Raw genomic sequence first — 22495 nt, 5'->3', positions numbered from 1 at the left:
TCACCTTTTCAGTATTTTAACTACAGAAGTTTACAGTTAAGTGGCAAGTCTTGGTGGTTGGAACATTTATTTTTATGGCCTGCAGCAATAAACTAGTACTCTAAATAACTGCATATCTCTGAGTGAGGAATTTAAGCACTGTGGTTTATCCTGGATGAACTTGAACCATGTTTCTCTCTACCCCCTCCAACTGCCTATTTCCAGCAGCATCCATAAGTTCAGTTTGCCCACTGCTCCTTACCTTGAACTCATACCTTTTAGACTTTCAAGCCCTATTCGCTAAAGACCAATCTCAGCAATGTCTTCAAAAGCGCTGTCAATTATGCCATTGTTATTATGTATCTACCTTTGGACCATAGCACCATAATTATCTCCCAGGCTGTTGCGGAGAAAGAATCATCTACCAACACCAGGGTAACGCTTTGAAAGAGTTTTATTAGCAAGATATCTTGAAGAGCATGACCAGCACCCAGCCTGAGCTTGCTTTGCTCACAGCCAGTTTTAACAGTTTATATACAATAAATGGCAGTGCCTTCTTGCATGTGGGCTTCCTGTTGCGGTCAACCTGACAATAGTTTATCATTGTCAACATTTGGCAATAATTTAATCATTGTTTCACAGAATTCCAAAGCTTATCATGTCTGCAGATGAGCCTGTCCGCAGATAAATCGCACCTTGAGGTTCCCTGCCTCCACTTAAACAATATGCAACTGACTCTTGTATGTTCTTGTTAGCAACTTATGGGTGAACCCTTAACCCTTTGTGTTCAGATTTTCCTCCACACAGGCACGCAATTATTTCAATTCCTCAGGAGGCCTTTCTTCCAGATTTGCAGAATTGCCATACATGCAATGTGTTTCCATCTCCTCAACCTGGAAAAGGGGAATTGTTCTGGTATATCCCTTGTTTCAGATTGTTCTTGTTCTGCAGGTCTGGTGGTGACACAATTAGTAGCTGAATGTGCACAGGGAAATAACACTACTTCATCTGTCTGTCTGAATCAGTATGTCCTAGATGTTGACATTTCTCCTGGTCCCTGCCCTATAACAGATATTTGTTTATTCCCTCTACACCAGGGGTTCCCAACCTTTTTGTTCCTCTGTACCCCTTGGGGCATTTTTATAGGTTCCCGTGTACCCCTAAAAATTAAGGATTAAAAAAAACACGATATTGTGCAATCTGACTGCAGATTACAACACCATGTATTGTACAGTAGTGGTTATTCTTTCAGACTCAATGTACCCCCTGAAAAGTGCAAATGTACCACTGGGGGTACATGTACCCCAGGTTGGGAACTCCTGCTCTACACCATGGATTTTTAGCAACTTAGTGTTTTTTTTTTAATTCCTTATTCTGATGGCTGATCATCAAACTGAAACAGTATTGTTTCATTCTTGCCAGATAATGTCATACTTGAGTAATTCCAGCATTTCATTAAAAGTTAAAATTGTTTTTCTATGGCCTTGTGAAGGGGTAGCCCATTTCTATTACATTGTAAAATTCAGGACATTGTTTATTGAACAGAATAAGAAGCTTCACATCTCCCAGCCACAAGGGTAATGTAGGTGTCTGGTTACTTTTCTATCTGTAGTGACTGCCAATGGTAATGTCAAGCAAAAGAACTATCTTGTGCCAGGTTATTGTCTAGTATTTGTAATGTGCAAGTGGTACTACCCACTTCTCACTCCCAAAAAATTGAATAAATAGTATTCAGGTTTTCTAGTATGTTGGCAACAACTACTTGATTTCTCAAGGAGTGAATCCTACAGGAAATCAACTCAAAAAAATTTTTTGCTATTAAAATGTATTCATTTTACTGGCTCTGCCAGCACTGGAAAGGCCATCATTCATTGTACATCTTTAATTATCCATGAGAAGGGTGTGATGCTTTCAGCTGCTCCAGTCCTTCTATGATGTTGGAAAGGGCCTTTCTGTAAGAGGACCCAACAACAATGTAAGAATGCATTTCAAGTTAGGATGATGCGTAACTCGCAGGAGAATATGCAAATAGTGGTGTTCCCTTGTGTTTGAAATCCTAGTCATTCTTGAGAGGTTTGGGAGATGCTATCTGTGTAGGCTGGGTAAGTAACTGCAATACATTTTTCTTTAAATGGAAATAGAAGATTCAAGCATTTTGGGTGGTTGAGGGTATGCCAGTTAAATGGACTGCTTTATCCTCATTGCACTCGCCTGAATATGCTTGGCACAAGTAAATCTCAACTTGGCAATGGAGTATTCAATCCTTCCCTTTTTTATTTTGTTTGCCTTGCAGATGGTGGAAAGTATTTGGGGTGCCAGAAAGCTGCTAGGTACCCTGTTTATGATCAGCTCTTGCAACCACAGTACTTTTTCATTTTAGCTGTCAGTCGTGCAGTGGGGAGAGCTCTGTTATAGTAACATCATTGAATGTCAAGCGAAGGTTATTAGGAAGATTAGCAGTTCCATTTCAAAATGTTTCATGGCTGATTTCAACAACCATAGAATATGTGTTGTTATGCGTGATCCATGTAAAATTATATTTTCCAGCATGGAGTGGCAGGGCAGAAATGGGAAGTGACCGTGATGGTAGTATGTTAAAACAGCTCATTAAAAATAAAGTCAGCTTAGTGCGAAACCCATGAAAGTTGTTCTTGAAATGACAAGCATAACATGGTGTCAGAAGAGTTTGAGTAAGAGAAGACAATAGTTTGTAAGCATGGATAAGTTAAGTCCTCCCACACTGATGCTCTTTACCAGCAATTCAACATAATTTAGAAACTGGTGGAATATGAAAAAGACTGAAGGCCTCTGTTTCTGCACGTGATGGGTGAAGATGCCTTGGACATTGGTAACAGTTTTCAAATTGATGAGACAACTTTCATGTTGGACACTCTAAAGACAAAATTTGAGAAGTATTTTGTTTCAAGTTAAAACGTCACGTTTGAGAGATTCAAGGTTTTTCTCCTGTGACCAGAAACAAGGTATGAGTTTTGACCAATACTTAGCTGAGCTTCACACACTGAATAAGTCCTGTGAATTTGGAGATTTGAAAAATTCACTCATTAGAGACAGAATAGTTTGCAGAATAGTAGATAATGGGCTTGGAGAAAATCTGTTGTGAAAAAGATTTGACACTAGAAAAGGCTGTGAATTTGTATTGGGGAACAGAGACAGACACGGCCACAAGCTAAGGAGCTGCACAAGATAGACACAGTAGTTAAGGAACTACACAGGAGAGACATAACAGAGCATGCAATGAAAACAGAGAAGCAGAGCACCAGGAGTTTCCCAATGAAACAACAAAGCAAAGTGGTAAGCTCAAACAGCAAATGCAGCAGGTGCAGAGGTAGTCATATTCCAAAGATACATCCTGTCTATGGAAAGTCCTGCTATAAATGTGGGAAGAAGAATCATTTTGCAAAGTGCTGCAAAATGGGCTACCAAGAGAAAAGTGCACAGAGTGGACAAAGAAAGGGAGGAATTCTTCATCGATTCACTGCAGACTACTGCTGCTCGTCAAATGGAATGAATCATTCCAGTGACTATGAATGAAAAGCAACAATTTTTTAAAAGAAAAGAATTTGAAGCTCTAAAAATGGAGGTCCAACAGAAATTTGGAACATTTGAAAGCTGAGTGTGAAACCCACAAAAGTTGTTCTTCTCGAAAGGACAAGCTAACAATTCTGTGAAATGATATTCTTTTGTTGGTGCTTAATAGATTACAAGTGTTCTTTGGGAAGCTCATCCTAAAATAATCTAACACAACACAGAAGTGCTTTGGTGAAGGTCAAAAAGTAAGGTGTGCCTGCAACTAAGTTTAGATTTGGGATATCATATATATGATGTGAAACCTGAAACAGATTTGCATTGTGTATCCTGGTAACCGGAATAACTGTTCCCTTCTAATACTCATATGATTATACACATAGCAGAAAGATATTTAACCCTTTAAGCCAGTGCTCTGTGGCTGAATGAAAACAAGCCCTAAGCTTTGATAAGTGCTCACTGACTTTTGAACAATGTTTACTAAATGTCAGACTCTAATTCTAACATTCCCGTCAGCTATGCTATCAGATTCAACAGTTCACTTACACACTCGGGCCCATTTATAGGAGCATCAAGCTACATTTCTTTTTGATGTGCAAGGAAACCAGACCACCATAGAATTGGAAGGAAAATGAGTAAATTCCACAAGAGAGCACCAGAGGCCACACTTGAACCTCTGGACCTGTGATGTTGCAGGTCTACTCGTGGTGCCATTGTAACACCCAGTTTTTCTTAGATTCTGAGATCAATAAAGACAAGGCTGCCAATAATGGGGGATAAAAAGCAGAACTGAAATACAAGTAAAATATCATAACTTAAACATGCAAACCTGTTTGACTGCATTGAAATCAAATTAAAATTCTTCACATTCCCTTGGAGTTTTCCTGTTATAAAAGTGAGGTCAGGGATGGATGAAGTTTTTTTTTAAATTACTTTATATTCTTGGGCTTTGGTTGATGCTTAGGGTTTCTTTCCACCCCCTACCCCACACAATTTTTTTTTTAAAAAAGGTACTTCATAAGTGGTTATCAACTTTGAAGAGCAGGCACTATTGCAATGTAAAGGAAGGTCAGCAGCTTCTGTTCAGTTCATGTAATGGACTGCCTTCGAACAAAGAACAGCAGTTGAGGTTTTGGGGAGAAACTTTTGTTAACTAAAATAGTAGGTTAAATTTCCAGATATCTGAATTCATTGCAGATCACCACTGTATGGAACACTTCAAGCTATCTATTGTTCCTGCCCTTTGTATTTACAAGGATTCCAGAGTCTGATGTTCAAACTTGCATACGAAAAGCGAGGGCAGTTAGAAATTTGTCTTCAGTAACACAAAGAACAACTGAAAACTTGTTTTGTGCTGATTTCTTCTGTGTCCCTTCTCCTCCCCTCCCCCAATTAAATTCAATAAGCTGCCAAGATGCTGTAACCCATATGGGACAAACATGTCATCTATGGAATGTAACTCACCAGTACAGGAAATTATTGTTAAATTGTTATCTTGAACTTTAATCAGAAACACTTTGAGGATGAAGGCCATATTTCAGTTGTTTTCTTAAAAACTTTTGCTCATTATTTGACAAATGTATATATAAATGCACTTTGGTTCTTGAGCAGCTGGTGAGTGCTCACAGCTCCAGAAGTTCAGGAAGCAAACTTTATTTTGCAACACTTCAACTTTGGTTTGTGTCTTGTGCATAGACATTGGCTCTGTTGTCAACAGTGAACTGCTGATGTCATGATCATAGTTTGATTTGTCATTGGTGGTCCTTCAGACCTAGTGCAGAGCACTTGATGAGAGGTTCCAATAAAATGGAACTTGCAGAAACCCACAGCTCTCCTTTTATCTGTTGTTTTATGGCAACACTGAATTTCAGCCATACATTTCAGAACACATTTTCAGTTATTGTTTATAGATGTTGATGGCAAAGTGTGAGAGATACAGAATACTGTGGGAAAGGCCCAGTCACCTAATGCTTGTTGGAATTACCTTGACAGCCACAGGCATAATCATTCTTCTCATCCCCTGAGATTGTGCCAAGAGCTTGTGCCAAATTTTTTCAGTAATTTTTTAATTACAGAGCATGTTTCTTAGCTGCATCTAGATTGGTGAATGTTTTGGCTGTGTGAAGTTAACAAAATCCATGAAGTAGAATGAGGTGGAACTGTTGTCAGAGCAACCTGACTTGGGTGTCAGGTTGCTTTGCATTTGTGAAATAAATGCTGCCAATTGCATTTTTTTTGCATTTAGTCCAATGTTTTTTTTTTAATTGTTATTGATTCATTCTTTAATAATCAAATTATAGCAATCCCCCATTTTCCACTGACCAGCTCAGATTTCAGAATCAATACTCAGTCAATTGATTCATTAGGCAATCTTCATGACTTTAGCCTCTGGGTAGAAACTTGTGTACAAGTGAGCAGCTTCATGGAGAAGGCACTGTTGATCAGATTTAAGTCAGGCCCTTGTAGGTCAGAAGTGCCATTATGAGACTTGCAGCGGTGGTGGTGATACTGCTCAAGAAACTGATTAGAAAGGGTTTTTGACACGAGAGGAAATTTAGATTTAACTTGATGGCAAAGTGACAGTGTAATATTTGAGTTAAGGTATTTTGTGTAATAGTCAACCCGTGTAAAAAGTTGATCCCCATTTTTGGTCCTAAAATATTATGTATTTTTTTGTTTGACCCATGTAAAAATCGATCCCCGCCCATCCGAGCTCCCAACGCCCTGAATGCGGATCCTCGATGCCCCAAAGGCAGACTTGAGCTCCTGACGGTTTTGAATGTTACAGATACTTCAAAGTATGACCCATGTGAAAGTCAACCCCCCCCCACCTGAAACATTGGTCCAAAAATGAAATGACTGCACCAGTTCCAGTAATTTGGACGCACTTTCAGGGGAAATTGCCTGGAGAATGAGGCTGCAGGTGTCTGGTGCTGCTTTCAGGTGCAACTGGGCATTCTCCAAGCCGGAGACTGTAACGACAGGAGGAGGGTGAGGTAAGTGCTCCTCCTGGCCTGGTTCTCCACTGCACTGGGGTAGAATAGGTGGCTTTACAATCGGGTACTCTGGTCCCCTGAAAGCGGCTATGGCAAGGTTCTGTAGTTACCATTGTAAGGGATACTGGAATGTGAGGAGTCAAGCAAGTGCTAATTAAGGATGAAGTATTATGGGTTAACTTAAGGATAAGGGATACTGGAATGTGAGGAGTCAAGCAAGTGCTAATTAAGGATGAAGTATTATGGGTTAACTTAAGGTGAAGGGATGCTGGAATGGGAGGAGTCAAGCAAGTGCTCATTAGAAATGAAGTATTATGGGTTAAATCAGGGTGAAGGGATGCTGGAATGGGAGGAAGGGTTATAAAAATATAATAAACAGGATAGCAAATAAATAGCTTTAGCAAGTCTTGGGGATTGATTAATGAGTAAAGAACAAAGACATGATATTTCCTGGCTAACAAGTTTGCAGGAAGGCACATAAACTGTTAAGAAGTTAGAATCCACGTGGGTGGATGCTAAACCAATCCAGGAGGCATAAGAATGTTAGGGGGAAGGTATCTCTGTACTGAAATGAAATGTATAAAAGTTGGGTCAGCCTCAGTATCTGTGTGTATTCCCAAGGTAAGGGGAAGCACCCAACTTTGCACTGTTGTAATAGTAGAATAAAAGTTCATGTTCTCAATTTTTGTCTCGAGCAAATTCTGTGAAGGTACTTCTGTTTCTCACACCATGGATTCAGCCAGATCATCTGGGGCAGATGCAGGAGGTTGATATTTTATTTCAGCGAGCAGTTTTGGGGTCATGTTAACAGTCTTCTACAACATCAGTGGGGTCTCTCACCCATTTGGTCCGAGTGCCCAATGGGGCCGAAGCTGGTTCCGCCCTTCTCCATTCTAACCCGCCCCTCCCCGTGGGCGTCCTGTGCGGACAGAATGGGATCAGCCAATCTTGTCCGGCTGGAGGGGGTAACGGGGGGGATGAAGCCAGCCGCGAACGGGATGGGAAATCACACAAAACACGTGCGTCCTTTACATTGGCGGAGCATCGCACCGTCCTGGCTGAAGGAAGGTCTCCCCAGGAGAGCTCCTACCGTCCACCCTCGACTTGGCTCCTTCCTGCCTCATTTAAGGCAACCCGCCGCTGAACACATGTAACCATCGCCAACGACCTTCCTTGGAGGAACGAAGCGACAGACGTGCGTCCAAAGCTCGACGGTTTAATTCCCTGGAGTTCGTGTCCAAGGGCTGTCAGTTCCAGTGAAGTCGATCTCCTGCACCCACCATTGCAAAAGGAATCAATAAGAAGTAGTGGAGGAGGCGTTGCCCTCTGGTCAGGAGGGAGCCGGGAGGTGGGCGCCGGTGGCGGAGAACCTGGAGATGGAAGCGCTGGTGGTGCGCGCTTCGTCCTCCGCCTCCCTCGGCCGTGGCCGCTGCCTGGTGCAGCAGGTGAAGGTGGCGAAGCAAGCCACGCGGAATCGCCTGTTCATGAAGCAGTAGATGATGGGGTTCACCCAGGATGATGTGTAAGAGAGCAAGTGGATGAATGAGATCGGGGTCCCGGACAGGAATCTGTCCGCGGACACCTTGTCAAACGCTCTCCAAGCATTCGCGCAGAAGATGGGAGTCCAGCAGATGAAGAACATGATCACGATCGCAATCAGCATCCGGATCCCTCGCTTCTTCGCCATTAAATTTGCGGTCGAGCTGTTGCATCTCGCTCTGTTGATTTTGCTGCTCGACAACCGTTGCATTTCCACTGTTCTTTTCCGTGTTGTGTTCTGCAGGTAACACCCATCTCCATCCTCGTCACTACTGGCCCAGGCGCTGCTTTTCCTTTCTGCGAACAGAATGCCAACAGAATGAAATCAACGGAAAGTAATCGCTGGAGTCCCCCCGCCATCCCTTCATATAGTTCCAGTGACAGTCGCCCAGTTAATTATATGTGTGTGTTGCTGCCTCTTGTCGTATGTTCATTCCCAGGGCAAAGACAGGGATTTTTTTCTTGCAATTAAATATGTCATAAACTGTAGAGAGAGAGTTTGTGTTTGGGCTATAGCTGGACATTTTCCTCCTGAATGTTTCACAGAAAGCTTGATTTCATGCCACCTTTTGCAGTGTCAACAAAATGCTAATCCCCATTGTATATGATTGCAGAATTCCCAGCTGCTAACCGTTTTAGTTCCCCTCACTCATTCAAGCAGACATCTCTGTCCTCTGTCCCATCCATTTTGTCAGGGTGAAAACTAAACGTAAACTTGAGGAACCTATCATAGTCCTCCTGGGCAGTCTTACACCTAAAGATATGAACATACATTTTTCCAAATTCAGGGTAACCCTCACCACTACTTGTCTCCCTTGTTTCCAATTCTCCTTGACCTACTCCAGTTCTTTCCCTTTACCCTTGTCTTCCAGTCCAATAGCCCTTCCCCAGCTTCTATCCCCTCCCACCTTGATATCATCCATTCCTTTAGTCTTGAGAAAGGTCCTGACCCTAAACATTGACTGAACATTTCTCTTGGCAGATGCTGCCTGAGACCTTCCATCTCTTTGTTCACTCAATATTACAGCAGCTGCACTTTTGTGTTTAACCATTGCTTATGGGTTGGTTTCTGAATAATTGAGATATGCCCAAAGAACTTCCTGTATTACTTACTGAAGACTTTCAATATGTTTTGGATTATTTGACGTGAAATATCAGTAACATACAGTACCCTCCATAATGTTTGGGAAGTGATATTTTTTTCCTTTATTTGCCCCTGTGCCCCACGACTTGGGGCACGACTTGGAAATTTGTAATCAAACAATTCATGTGATGTAAGTGCACATTCCATATTTTATATAGTGTATAGAGTGACAGAATATAGATAAGTTTTTGGGAGATAAATTGCAGCAGGTTTTTTTTTTAGTGTAGGTCACATACAAACACTATAAAACAGAACTTATATAAAATACTGGAGTTCTGCTCATGCTAGACATGTCAGGGCCAACAGTCTTTGGAAAAGCTTTGGAGAGTGCCCAAGAGACTTCACTAATGGATTGATGTTTACAAAAGGCAACAGATGAAAGAACTTGTCGGAGCAGCAGATTGTCTAGAGTGGAACTTGCTGTTCTAAGAGGATCATGTTGTTTTGCAAGCAGAGAGAGCCAAACAGGCTTTCTGTGTGTGTGTGTGAGAGAGAGAGACACACACACACACACACAGATCAGTTCTACAGTTTTACAGTCAGCAGCAACAAATGGGACTGGAACAAGACAAGCTGGCAAGCTTGTGGAAAACCCCATTTGAAAGATGGGTTATGAGTGCATAGTTCAGCCTGGTCAAAACCCTTGTGCTTCATGCAAGAGGAGAGGACTGGCTGTCTAATGTTTCACTTGAAATAAGAGAAACAGAAAAGGCACTCTGTGGTGACCTGAAAGAAAGAGGTTATCATCTGGAGAACCCTGAAGGGACAAGTTTCATCAGCAAGACACTGAAGTAAATCAGTTGTGGGTGTCCAATGAACAACAAATCTCTCTCTGAAAACTGACAAAAACCTTCCTGAGCAGTAACCATTTACCTTTCAAGTACCAAAGCCTGGTGAACTTTATAAATGTTAAATTCTGTGCACAGTATAAGAATTGCCTGCAACCAGTGAACTTGGAGAAAAGAGAAATAAGATTGGACTGTGAATCAAAGAACTTTTCTGAACTTACACACACACATTACATAGACGTGCTCTTGGAATTAGAATGGGGTTGTTAGGTTAGTTAAGTCAATAGTGATAAGTTAAAGTGTGATTCTGTTTTCATGTTTAAAGATAACTAAAAGTAACTTTTATTTAAGTAACCATTTGTCTTGGTGAATATCAATTGCTGCTGGGTTTTGGGGTTGTAACAATAGCATAATATTCACACTATCAAGTATAAAGAACAGGTGCTAACAATACCAAGTTTAGAGAATGCACATGCTCACACCATTAAGTGTAGGGAACATACAGTGAGTAACCTGCTGCGTTCGAGAAACTCCTTCATGTCAGCTCAGTGCATTCTCTAAAATTAGCAATGAGTCTCTTTTAGAATTGTTTATATTTTTGTGTTCCCTCAACTCAGTATTGTGATTATTGTGCATTCTTCATTGGCATGTAAGTGTTCTTCAAACAAGACTGTAAATTCTGTTCTTTTAAAGCAAAATTGCTTTCACTATTCCTTCTCCGAGCTCTTTAACGTGCCTGACAATAATGGGACATAATGATTTTTATCAGAAAATTCTGATTTATTCTTTTGGAGGCACTATCGAGAACATCCACAGAGAGCGCTGCTGTTGGAGAGCAGCAGCAAATATCAAAGACTCTCGCCACCCAGCGCACACTCTGTTCTCACTGCTGCCATCAAGAAAGAGGTATAGTTGCCATAAGGCTTGAACCACCAGGTTCAGGAACAGCTGCTACCCCTCCACCATCACATCAGACTCCTCAACAACAAACTCAATCAGGGACTTACTTGTGCACTTTATTGATTTTCTTTTTGTTCTCTCTGTATTGCACAGTTCATTTCCATTAATTTTCTATTTACAGTTCTTTGTTTACATTTCTTTTGCTGTGTACAGTTTATTTTTTACTCTACCAATTAGTGTTAATTCTGCCTCGCCTGCAGGAAAAAGGAAACTCAGGGTTGTACGTGATGTCATATATATACTCTAACAATAAAGCTGAAACCTGGAGGTAGGATTAAAATATACAGAACAAAACAGAGCTGACCAAATTTTCTAGCAAACAGTTATTTCCTTCAAGGAATCAATCAAATATCTCATTTGACTGCCCTCTGCTGTCAAATTGCTGCAACTGAGGATTAGGGGCAGATAGTTAAGATGCTGCCAGCGACCTGTGTTCAATCCTGATCTCAGGTGCTTCTGGAGAACCCCAGCTTCTCCCAGTTACCAGCATCTCAGGTATCATTCTTGTAATTGCATGCTCTCCAAAGTCTTCATATCTTTCCCAATTGCGGTTCTGAGAACCTGACAAAATACTCCACTGGTGAGTGAATTTGATAAAGGTTCATTGTTTCAAGATCTGAAAATGTATTCCTCGATTTATCAAACCAAGAATCCTGCATAATCTTTAACCAGCTGCCCTTCCACGTTCGATACTGTTACATAGTTAAACACACAGATTTTTCTGTCCCATTAACCACGTTTATAATTTTGTCCTCAAATTTAGATAGATTTTTCTTGTTTTAGTTACTAGAATGAAACATTTCGTGCTTTTCTGGATTAAGTTTCATTTGTCACGTGTCCACCCACTCCACCAACCTCTTTATATCCTCTTGAAGTCATGAACTAACCTATTCACTGTTTACCACACGTATAATTTATGCATCCTCTTTAATTTTTCACACTGCACCTTGCACACTCAAGTCTATGACAAGTACAATTAGTTAATACATTGGCACAAAGTTCCTTTTTTTCTTTATTACCTTATGCTTCACAGTTTTAAATTTGTAATCAAACAATTCATGTCATTAAAGTGTACATTCCAGATTTTATTCAAGGTTATTTGTATTCATTTTGGTTTGACCATGTACAAATAACAGCACTTATACCTATTGTAGTCCTCTCATTTCAGAGCCCCATAATATTTGGGAGATAGCAATTGTATGTATATTAAAGTTGTCATGTTTAGTGCTTTGTTGCATATGCCTTGCATGCAATGACTGCTTGAAGCCTGTGATTCATAGACATCACCAAGTACTGAGTATTTTCTCTGGTGATGCTCTGCCAGGCCTCTACAGCAGCCATCTTCAGCTCCTGCTTGTTTTGAGAGCTTGTCCCTTTAGGCTTTCACTTCAGCATACGAAAGACATGCTCAGTTGGATTTAGATCAGGTGACTGACATGGCCATTCATGAATTTTCCAGATTTTAGCTTTGAAAAATTCTTTTGTTGCATCAATGGTAAGTTTGGGATCATTATCTTGGTGTAGGATGAAGTGCCGTCCAATGAGTTTGGAGGCATTTGCTCAAACTTGAGTAGATGTTTCTATACACTTCAGAATTAATTTTGCTACTTCTATTAGCAGTTACATCATCAATGAAAGTAAGTGTGCCACTACCTGTGGCTGCCATACATGCCTAGGCCATAGCAACCCCATGACCATGTTTTACAGAAGAGGTGGTATGATTTGGATCTTGTGTAGTTCCTTTATGCCTCCACACTTTGCTCTTGCCATCACTCTGATACAGGTTAATCTTGGTCTCATCTGTCCACAAGAACTTTTTTCCCGAATTCTGGAAGCTCTTTTAAATACTTGTAATCTGGCCATCCTGTTTCTGTCGCTAATTTGTGGTTTGCATCTTGCAGTATTGCCTCTATATTTCTGTTCATGAAGTCTGCTTTGGGCAGTAGTCAGTGACACATCCACACCTGCCTCCAGAAGCATGTTTTTGATCTGTCTTAGGCGCTTGGGGATTTTTTTCATTATGATGAGAATTCTTCTGTCATCACCAGTGGAGATCTTCCGAGGCCTTCTAGTCCCTTTACAATTAATGAGCTCACCAGTACCCTTTTAATGATGTTCCAAATGGTTCATTTTGGTAATTCCAAGTATTGGGTGATGTCTATTACTGTTTGATTCTTGTTTATCCAACCTCAATAGCTTCTTTGTCTTTCATTAACACATCTCTGGTCCTCATGTTGAAAAATGCCAACACAGACTCCAAAGGTGATCAAAAGCATTATGTTTAATACTCATTCTCTTATTTCAGATTTCACCTTTAGAGTACATACATGACATCATATACAACCCTGAGATTCTATTTCCTGTGGGCTATGCAGAATTCCTACTTATTGATGATGCAAAAAACTGTACACAATGTACAAATGTAAAAACTGTGCAATACAGAGGAGAAAGAAAACAAACAATAAAGTGCAAAAATAAGACCCCTTAAATTAGACTCTGATTGAGTTTGTTGAGGAGTCTGATGGTGGAGAGAGAGCAGCTGTTCCTGAACCTGGTGATGTGAATCTTGTGGCACTGATACCTCTTTCCTGATGGTAGCAGCGAGAACAGTGTGTGTACTGGTTGGCGTGGATTCTTGATGATTGCTGCTGCTCTCTGACAGAAGCGTTCCCTGTAGACTTTCTTGATGGGAAGGGGTTTGTGTCTGTGATGTCTTGGGCTGTGTCAACCATGTTTTTCAGGGCTTTCTGCTAGGGGTATTTGTGTCCCCACACCAGACCATCATGCAGCTGGTCAGCACACTTTCCACTACACATCTGTAGAAATTTTCCAGGGTTTCCGATGTCATACGAAACCTCCACAAACTCCTGAGAAAGTAGAGGTGCTGACGTACTTTATCTACAATGCCATTAGTGTGTTTGGTCCAGTAAAATCCTCTGAGAGAGTAACTCCCAAGTACCTGCACCAATTAAATGATGAAACATACCCGGGTAATCACAAACACAAACAAAGCCAAATGTTCCAAACATTATGGTGCCCTGAAATGGGGGAACTATGTATAAAAAATGCTAGAATGTACACTTTAATCACGCGAATGGTTTGATTACAAATTTAAAACTGTGGAGAACAGGGATAAATAAAGAAAAAAATGGAGTCTTTGTCCCAAACTGTATGTTTGCCTCCTATGGATACTGAGAGACTGGCTGACTGAATTCTTCTGGCATTTGTGTGTTTTTACCTATGGACACCAATGCCACATCAACCCCATTTTATGCTCCTCACATCCTCCTCACTCTCCCAGATACTGTCATCCATCTACAATTGGGCAATTTATAGTGGCCAATTTAGTTGAATTTAAGAATATGAGAAAGAGGAGTCTACATCGTAAAAATGAATTGACTGACCCTTGCCTGAAATGCCTCCAAAGCAAGTGTATTTGTCCTTGGATATGGAGATCAAAATTGGATGCATTAGTCCAGGTCCAGTTATTACAGGCACACTGCTGTTGTAGCAAGAACTTCCACTTTATCCCTCTTGCAGTAAAGTCCAACAATTAATTTGCTTTTCCAATTACTTATTGTAAACCCAGACTAATTCAGTGCCTGTCTTGTATCAGGACAAGATTATTTTGGACAGATGTATTCTGACATTTATCCTCATTTAAACATGTATTTTGTCTATTCGGTCTTGCATTCTGGATGGCATACTCGCAGTCACTATGTACCAGCAATGAGTGTTTGGAGTGATTGATTTTGTTCCAGGCTCATGGTCAGAGTTGAAAGTTTTAGGTTATACTGGGCATCAATGAGTAGATTATTGGGGGGCAGGTGCCACTTGAGGACACATTCAAGAAATGGATCTGTCACTTTGCTGGTGATTGAGAGCAGAAAGATTGGTCTGTAATTAGCTGGAATGGATGTATTTTGTGAACAGCCATATGTGGGCAACTTCCTACATTATCAGGTGTTGTATCCAGACTGGAATTACTTGTCTAGAGATGAATAATTCTGGTGTGCAGTTCATCAGTACCACAGCTGGGACACTCTAGGGTCCTACAACCTTTGCAGTGTTCAGTGTTCTCATCCTTATCAAGGAGAGGGAATTATATTGGCTGAAGCCTGACTACTGAGATGGAGAAGGTTCAAACAAAAGGTGAGATGACTACTACCCTGTAGGCACTGACCTCCACCATTATGAAATGTTTTGAGCATCTGGTGATGGAATGCATCAAAGCACACCTCCCAGAGATGCTGGACCCATTTCAATTCACCTATAGAAGAATATGCTTTTGCCTTGTCCCTTCACTTCACCCTGACCCACCTGGAGAACAATGCCTCATACAGGCTGATATTCATTGCTCGGTGTTTAATACGATCATTCCCCAAGGGCTGGTGGAGAAGCTGTCCTTGCTGGGACTCAACACCCCTGTCTGTAACTGGATTCCTAATGGAAAGACCACAGTTTCTCTCAGTCAGAAACACCGTCATACTGAGCATGAGCATGCCTGCTCCTGTTCACACTACTGAATCACCAGATCCATCTCCAACAGCATCAGCAAGTTTGCAGATAATATAACAGTATCTGGCCTCATCAATAACAAAGATGAGTCACACTAAAGAGAAAAGGTGGAAAATCTTGTGATATGGTGCGGGAGTAACAACCTGAATCTCAACATGGACAAGATGAAGATGATGATCACGAACAAAGAGGATAAGGAACAACCACCCTCCACAACACATCAACATTTCTGTAATGAAGAGCACCAAGTTCCTTGGAGTTCACCTAACTAGTGAATATGAGTCTTGGATAGTTAGTGAGAGCAGTTCCTTTGGTTGTTCAGCATTCTCACTGCCTGTGGGAAAAAGATGTTCCTCATGCTGGTGGTTCCGACTCTGATACTCCTATATCACTTTCCCTATGGGTGCAGCTGAAAGATGCTGTGCGCAGAGTGGAAGTGGTGCTGAATGATTTTGCGCATCCTCTTCAGACAACATCCCGGTAGATCATGTCAATGGGGGTGGGGAAGGAGACTCCAGTGATCCTCTCTGCCACTCTTATAGGCCTGTGGATTGCTTTGCAATCTATTTCTCTGCAGCACCTTTACCACACTGTTGATTCAGCCAATAAGGACACTCTTATAGAAGGTTGACATAATGGTGGCCGATAGCTTTGCCTGTTTCAGTCTTCTCAGAAGTGCAGTCACTGTTGCAACAAGTGAGGAGCTGTGTGTCCATGATAGATCACTAATTAAGTAGGACTCCAAGGAAAGTGGTTCTCTCCATTGCAGAATTATTAGGTGTAGTGGAGGGTGGTTGTCCCTGATCCTCCTGAAGGTCCCAATCATCTCCTTCATCTTATCCATGTTGACACTCGGGTTGTTATTCACGCACCATATTACAAGATTTTTCCACCTCTTCTCTGTAGTGCAACTCATCATTGTTGCTAAGGAATGGTCTGTGGAATGGTCTGTGGAAAGGCAAATTGAAATGGGTCCAACATCTCTGGGAGGTGTGCTTTGATGCTCTCTGTCACTAGATGCTCAAAGCATTTCATAATGGAGGAAGGTAGTGCCACAGGACAGTAAATATTAATACAGCTGCCACAGATGTTGAGGTTGATATCAAGTAGGTCGCCACACTTGCATCATAAATTTGGCATCTTTAATGGTTGTCATTTGAATTACTTGATGGTTTACATTGGAAAAATATACCGGAAGAAGCATACAGGAGCAAATTGACCAAAGTGCATGTGATTTGTTGTACTAATATTATTGGCTACTCTGAAGATTCTTTAACTATATTTCTATATTGATAATAGGTTATAATTTATTAGCAGAATTTTTTTGTAAGACCATGGACAAATATCAAAACTTGGGTGAAAGCCAAATGCATCTATGGTGTGAAATTATTATACCTCACTCTTGGGTGAACGCGGTTTAATTAAGATTGCCTATGACTGATTTTAGTTTTGGAATTAAATTTTCACTACTGAGCTTTAAAATTCTCGCAGTAATTCTGAAGATAATCAGTTAAGTAAAATATATAGGGATTGAACACATTTGAATTTTTCATAGCAAAATTTTTCATAGTCTATCTAGACCAAGAAACTTGCAGCTTCTTTTTCCAGTGATTCAAAATTGAAATACTGTATATGCTATTTTCAATTCATTTACGGTCGAATTTTCCTAACATTGTTCTATTGTTTCCAATGTCACTGAAAGTTTTACCTAAACTGCGATATGTGCTGATGTCGCTGTGACCAGGTCTTTGCCCAGTTAAATGAATGGAAATTCAGTTTGCTGTGCATTATCAAGATTCGACCATCAAAATAAGGAATGAATGTGAAATTAACTAATTGCACTTTTAAGAGATGACGGGACAAGAATTCTCCAGCGGTAGGAATGAACTCGGTTGAAAACCTTGACAAGGGGCTGGCTAGATGAAGTAAAGACAAATCCAACCACAGCAGCAAGCCACCACACCTTTCTAACTGCGAATGCTCATTTACCTCGGCTGCTCTTTCTTCGTCTTGTTTCAAACTGAATGCCGCTGTATAACTCGTGGGATATTAGTCCGTATGCAATAATCATCACTATTCCAGGGACCAGAAAGAGAATCAGTAACAGGAAAACATACCTGAAGCAAGGAATAATGAGACGTTAGTCAACTTTGGCTACATTCAGCTCAATTTTGTGATGAACTCTGAATATAAACATTCTGAAATTACCAGAACTGTTGAGTGAAGGCATTCGGCCAGAGGAGGCGGCACATGTTGCCCGTGCTGTTGTTTACCCTGGTGAAGGGAACCAAGGTGTTGTAGATGGGATACGGCAGCATCACCGTAAATGACACGAGCCAAGTGGCGGCAATCACTTTGAAGGCGTGAGACTTGGTTTGCCACACTCTGGACTTAAGCGGTTTACAGATGGCACTGTATCTCTCCAGGGAAATCGCCACCAGACTGAAGGTAGAAACACTGACAGAGATACCTAGGTTAGAAAAAAAGAATCTGTCACAATTAGAAATAGGAATAGATTTTGTTTACTCATGGTCTACATTGGAATAAATCTTCACCCAATGCTAACATCATCTTTTACAACAATGAGTCTAAATTTTATCTTTCAAATGTTCCCAATCTCCGCAATAGTCTATGCATATTTTTAAATTAATGAAATGGAGAATGATTAGGGTCTGAGTCGTTTAGCACGGCCTTACTGAAGTCCCCACGACTGTACATTGATTCAGTGCCAGTAAATCATCAGGTGATAACGGATTGACGTGTCTGAAATATTCTGTATCACATAGAACCTTCAGAATCTGAGCCACTTCATTATAATTTAACATATTGGGCGTCTGGCTTTGAAAATACATTAATGCAATCTCTTTTTTCAGGTGCGAGTCTTCCATTAAAGCGGGTTACAGATAGAACTGAATAACATTCAGAACATAACACAATTCCACACCCCTCCGGAACAGGTGCATGATGCCAATTTAAACGAATCCCGTCTGCCGGCACATGATCCATATCCCTCCATCCTCTGCATGTACAAGAGTCTATGATTTGTGGACCTCTGGATACTGATTTTAAATACGAAGTTGATGGTATTGATTCATTAATTTGAGTTGTTGATTTAAGTAAACACTACTTTCCCTGGAAACCGGACTAGATCCCTTCCCGAGATTTAATGTGACTTGATCTCAGCCCTGACCACGGCAGAGTCGAAAAACAATGTCTGCGGTAAAGAGTGCATGTAATTTCAATGCAGATTATATTTAACAGAGTTTAAACATTAACCGCCAAGCAAACGGCCACTATCTTTTCTCCTGCTGGCATACTTGGCTGCATTTATGGGCATCCCGTTAACTTTTCCCACCGACCTCTACAGTGAGAAACAGTATTCCTGTGCTATCTCCAAGATGCCTCATGCTGCTTTAATGAAGTTCATTGGTAGAATTGCCCAGCCTCGCCTCAAGCAATTGCTTCAAACAATTTGTGCAAATGCAGCTAAACTGCTGCGAAAAATGTCAAGGATGTCAAACCAGGAGGAGATAAATATGGTGAATGGCCATCGACTTGTTTGCAAGGGAGGGGAGTAGCCAAGACGAGGCGGCACAGATTTAAGGGGACAGAGCGGGGCTAAGATTTAAAAACGACCCGAGGGAAAGATTCCCCCAAACGGAGGGCGAGAGCTCTTGGGGGAAGCTGTGACAATGAAGGAGAAACCCAGCCGGTCCCGCCGTGCCCAGAGGAGCAGAGACGTCGGTCATCTATAGCCTGACCTCCCATGGACGCGGCACGAGCTCCTCCAGCATTTACTCTGATTTTTGTTTTTAACCCCAATTCCAGCGTCTGCAGCCATGAGGCGGGGACAGTTACCCCACTTGTTCAAGTCTATTTAGACGGGTGCATGGGTTGAAGGGACATGGGCTGGTGCTGAGCGCAGGAGAACGGGACGGGCTCAGCTCGGCGCTTTTGCCAGCATGGGGCAGCCGGGCCGAAGGAGCTTCTTCTCCGTGGCATAAGAGCTCCTTCAGCAAGTTGAAAACCGAAAGAATGATTATTAGTGGAATGAAAGCGAGGTGGGAGAAGAAAAGTTCTGCTGGTTTTCACGCGTTGCATTGGAGCTTGAGTTACCCATGAAGTAGGCGACAGCTTTACAAACGGCGCTTCCGAAAATGAAATCCTGGAGCAGGTTGGGGATGAGGGTGAAGGGCATACAGAAGAGGCACAGCATCAGGTCACTGGCCGCCAGCGAAAGCAGGAAGGTGTTGGTCACTGTCCTCAGCCGCTTGTTCTTCAGCAACACGGTGATGACCAGGACGTTCCCGACCACGCTCAGCGCGAAGCACAGGCAATAGAGGAAGATCCGCACCGTCTGGTCCAGGTCTGCAAGACAGAGAGAGAGGGGGACAAAGGAGGCAACTGAAAGGAAACGCTCGGGAGCGGTGCTTGGATGTCCGTGCGCGCCCCCTCGGCCGCCCCTACCTCTGTGCGGACACGCCTCGTCCTCGCAGCCGCTCCGGGTCTTGTTCTCACTCGGACCGGTCTCTCTCGCCATCTCCGTGAGATTCAGCACCAGGTGAGGAAGCGCCTGCATTTCTGCCTCCTATCCGTGCCTCACACTACCGGACGGTGCAGGCGGTCCGGCCATCGGTCCATTTACAACATCACCCAAGATCCTGACACCCCAACCAAGGTGTCGACGCCAGCACGGGGGTCCTAACCCTCCCGATGAGCTCTGTTTTTAAATGCTTCTTTATTGTTTAAGTTGCAATAAATATTATTTCCGTCCCCTTTAGCTAGCAATGGTCCAAGCCCTCTGCGATTTCCGAAGCTACCTCTTCGGTGGCCGGGGGAAAGTTTGTCAAGCTCATCTCTCTGTAAACGGAAGATCTCAATGAAAGCAGCGGAGGGAGCGAGTGACTTGGCAGAGAACTCAGCTCCGCCCCCGTGTCGGGCCACTTCAGTGGCGGCGCCCCGAAATGATCCTCTGGTTCAGTCTCCAGATGGGAGGGGAACACTAGAGTCTGCAGACGCTGCTTTAAAAAATACGCTAAAAAGCGTCCACACACACACACACACAGAAACGAAAATACTGTATGTTCAAAGAATGGGCAGAATGAGCCAGAAGCAGGAAATCTCAGGAAGTCTCAGAATTCAGACAATGCGGCTGGGGGTGGAATCCAGACCAAGGTGTTCATTGCTTATAATAAGGGGAGGGGTGAGAATTTATCATGTCTGTGACAAAGGAGACAGGGATAGAACTGGGGAAGAAATTGTGGGAGGGGTGTTGGAGTTGCCCAGTTGGAAGATGAGGCATTGTTCCTCCAATTAGCTGGTGGTCTCAATCTGGGAGTGCATGAGACCTTGGAATGGGAGATAACACTATTGCGGCGGACGAGCCGAGGTGCTCAACAAAGTGATCTCCCAGTCTGCGTCCAGTCTCTCTGATGTAGTGGAGCTCACAACGGGAGCACCGGATGCAGTAGATGACCCCCGCAGATTCACATGTGAAATCTCCAGATGGGACCCACCAGAGCAAGTCAGGGCTTTACTTTCCCATCACGGAAAGCATTGGATGTCACCCATCTACCCGAAGTTCAAAATAAACTCCATTCCTCCATTTCGATGGCTTAACTCTTGGCATCCCGCTTCCCCCACGATTTGCAGCCCAATGACTGGTCTATCGGATCTCCAGGGAAAGATCAATGGATATTCTGGAGAACAGACAATGTGTCATCAGTTTCACAATGTGGAAAGGACAGGGTTTCTCCTGATTCGCAACTAGAATTTGAGTGGCAAAGGAATGAGCACAAGGCGATCTGCTACACTGCTGTTTATCAGAAGAAATAAATGAGCTGAAAGAAGGGAGATTCAGGAGGGTGATCACTTTGGTTAAAGGGATGGGTCTTAGAACCAAAGCACAAATGTGCTGGAGAAACTCTTTCGTCATCTACTACTCCACCAGCCTCCATATTCCAAAACATTGTCCTCTGCCAATTCTACCACCTACTAAGTGATCCCACCACTTGACACATAATCCCCTCTCCTCCTCCTGCAGGGACCGCTCCCTTCGTAATTCCTTTGCCCACTTAACCCTGTGACTGCAGGAGATGCTCCACTTGCGTCCACTCCTCCCCCTTCACCATCTTTCGGGACCCCTCCTTCATCTTTCCATTTTACTTCTTTCCTCCAGCTCTCTCTCTATCTCTCTCCAGGCCCTTTCATGCCAAGCTTCCGCTTGGAACCACAAAGGAACCACTGCCTTAGCCAGATGCTTGCCGTGGCATTACATTTCGTGCTAGGCAGTGGACATCTCCATCTCTGCTGCTGACCCTTCCCCCTAGAAGGATTGCAGTCGACGCCTTGGAGCCAGCCAGGGCACATTCATGGAGATAAGTCTCCCAACGTAACCTTTACACTTTGTATGAAAAGGCCTTCTATCTTTCCTCCCCCCCAATCTATTCTCACCTTTGGTCTCTCCTGTCCTCTTATTATATGCAATTAACACCTTTTATCTGAAGTCAAACACAAAGTCTGCAGACATCAGGCACTTTTACAGAAAATTTCTGCTCCGGTGGAGGTGTAAAAAATGTCGGGACAGAATTTTTTATGCAAATTCCATCCCGCAATCTCTCCACTCATACCCCTACACATTTTCACGGAGCAGCTGCAGTGTAAATTGACCGCAACCACTCCATAAGAAACAGACCTAATGAATACGATGTTCACCTCGGACAAACTCTGCAACTCAGCAAGGCTGGTGTAAAAGTGTGAACGACCACCTTGGGACGCACTGGAGGTAAATATGGTAATTTTTTTCTGAATAATTCAGAAGTTTCTGTGTAAAAATGCCCACTGTGATTGGAGGACTCAGCAGGTCAAACAGGGTTCTTTTGGCTTCGGACTTCAAGTACGAAATGTTGGTTATGTATAGTAAAATTCCCATAATCCGGCACTTATGGAGATCGCGGATGTCAGAAATGCAAATTTTCCGGCGATGAGACGCACTCTTACGATGTAACAGTGTTGTGCTAGCCGCT

The 22495-nt window shown here is 42.5% G+C and overlaps 1 protein-coding gene across 1 annotated transcript; it reads right to left on the bottom strand.

Annotated features, from left to right (window-relative positions):
* Positions 1 to 7378: 7378 nt before the first annotated feature.
* On the bottom strand, positions 7379 to 20010 carry cckar (cholecystokinin A receptor). Its single transcript, XM_069923098.1, has 4 exons — positions 19587 to 20010; positions 17679 to 17940; positions 17460 to 17587; positions 7379 to 8357 (listed from the first exon to the last, which is right to left on the bottom strand). Exons 1-4 carry the CDS (start codon positions 20008 to 20010, stop codon positions 7852 to 7854), a joined length of 1320 nt encoding a protein of 439 aa, XP_069779199.1. The 3' UTR covers positions 7379 to 7851.
* Positions 20011 to 22495: the final 2485 nt, after the last annotated feature.

This window comes from Narcine bancroftii, chromosome 3 (genome assembly GCF_036971445.1).
Source record: "Narcine bancroftii isolate sNarBan1 chromosome 3, sNarBan1.hap1, whole genome shotgun sequence".
Taxonomy (NCBI): Eukaryota; Metazoa; Chordata; class Chondrichthyes; order Torpediniformes; family Narcinidae; genus Narcine; species Narcine bancroftii.
Note: the sequence above shows the minus strand (reverse complement) of the source record. Positions and strands in the feature narration are given on the sequence as shown.

Bases quoted from the DNA above. Each gene is read 5' to 3' on its own strand.
- cckar (XM_069923098.1), bottom strand. From the start codon at position 20,010: ATGGCGAGAGAGACCGGTCCGAGTGAGAACAAGACCCGGAGCGGCTGC. The intron at 17,588-17,678 runs GTAATTTCAGAA...TCCTTGCTTCAG, and splicing joins GCCTTCACTCAACAGTTCTG to GTATGTTTTCCTGTTACTGA. The intron at 8,358-17,459 runs GTAAATGAGCAT...TTCTGTTCGCAG, and splicing joins ACGAAGAAAGAGCAGCCGAG to AAAGGAAAAGCAGCGCCTGG.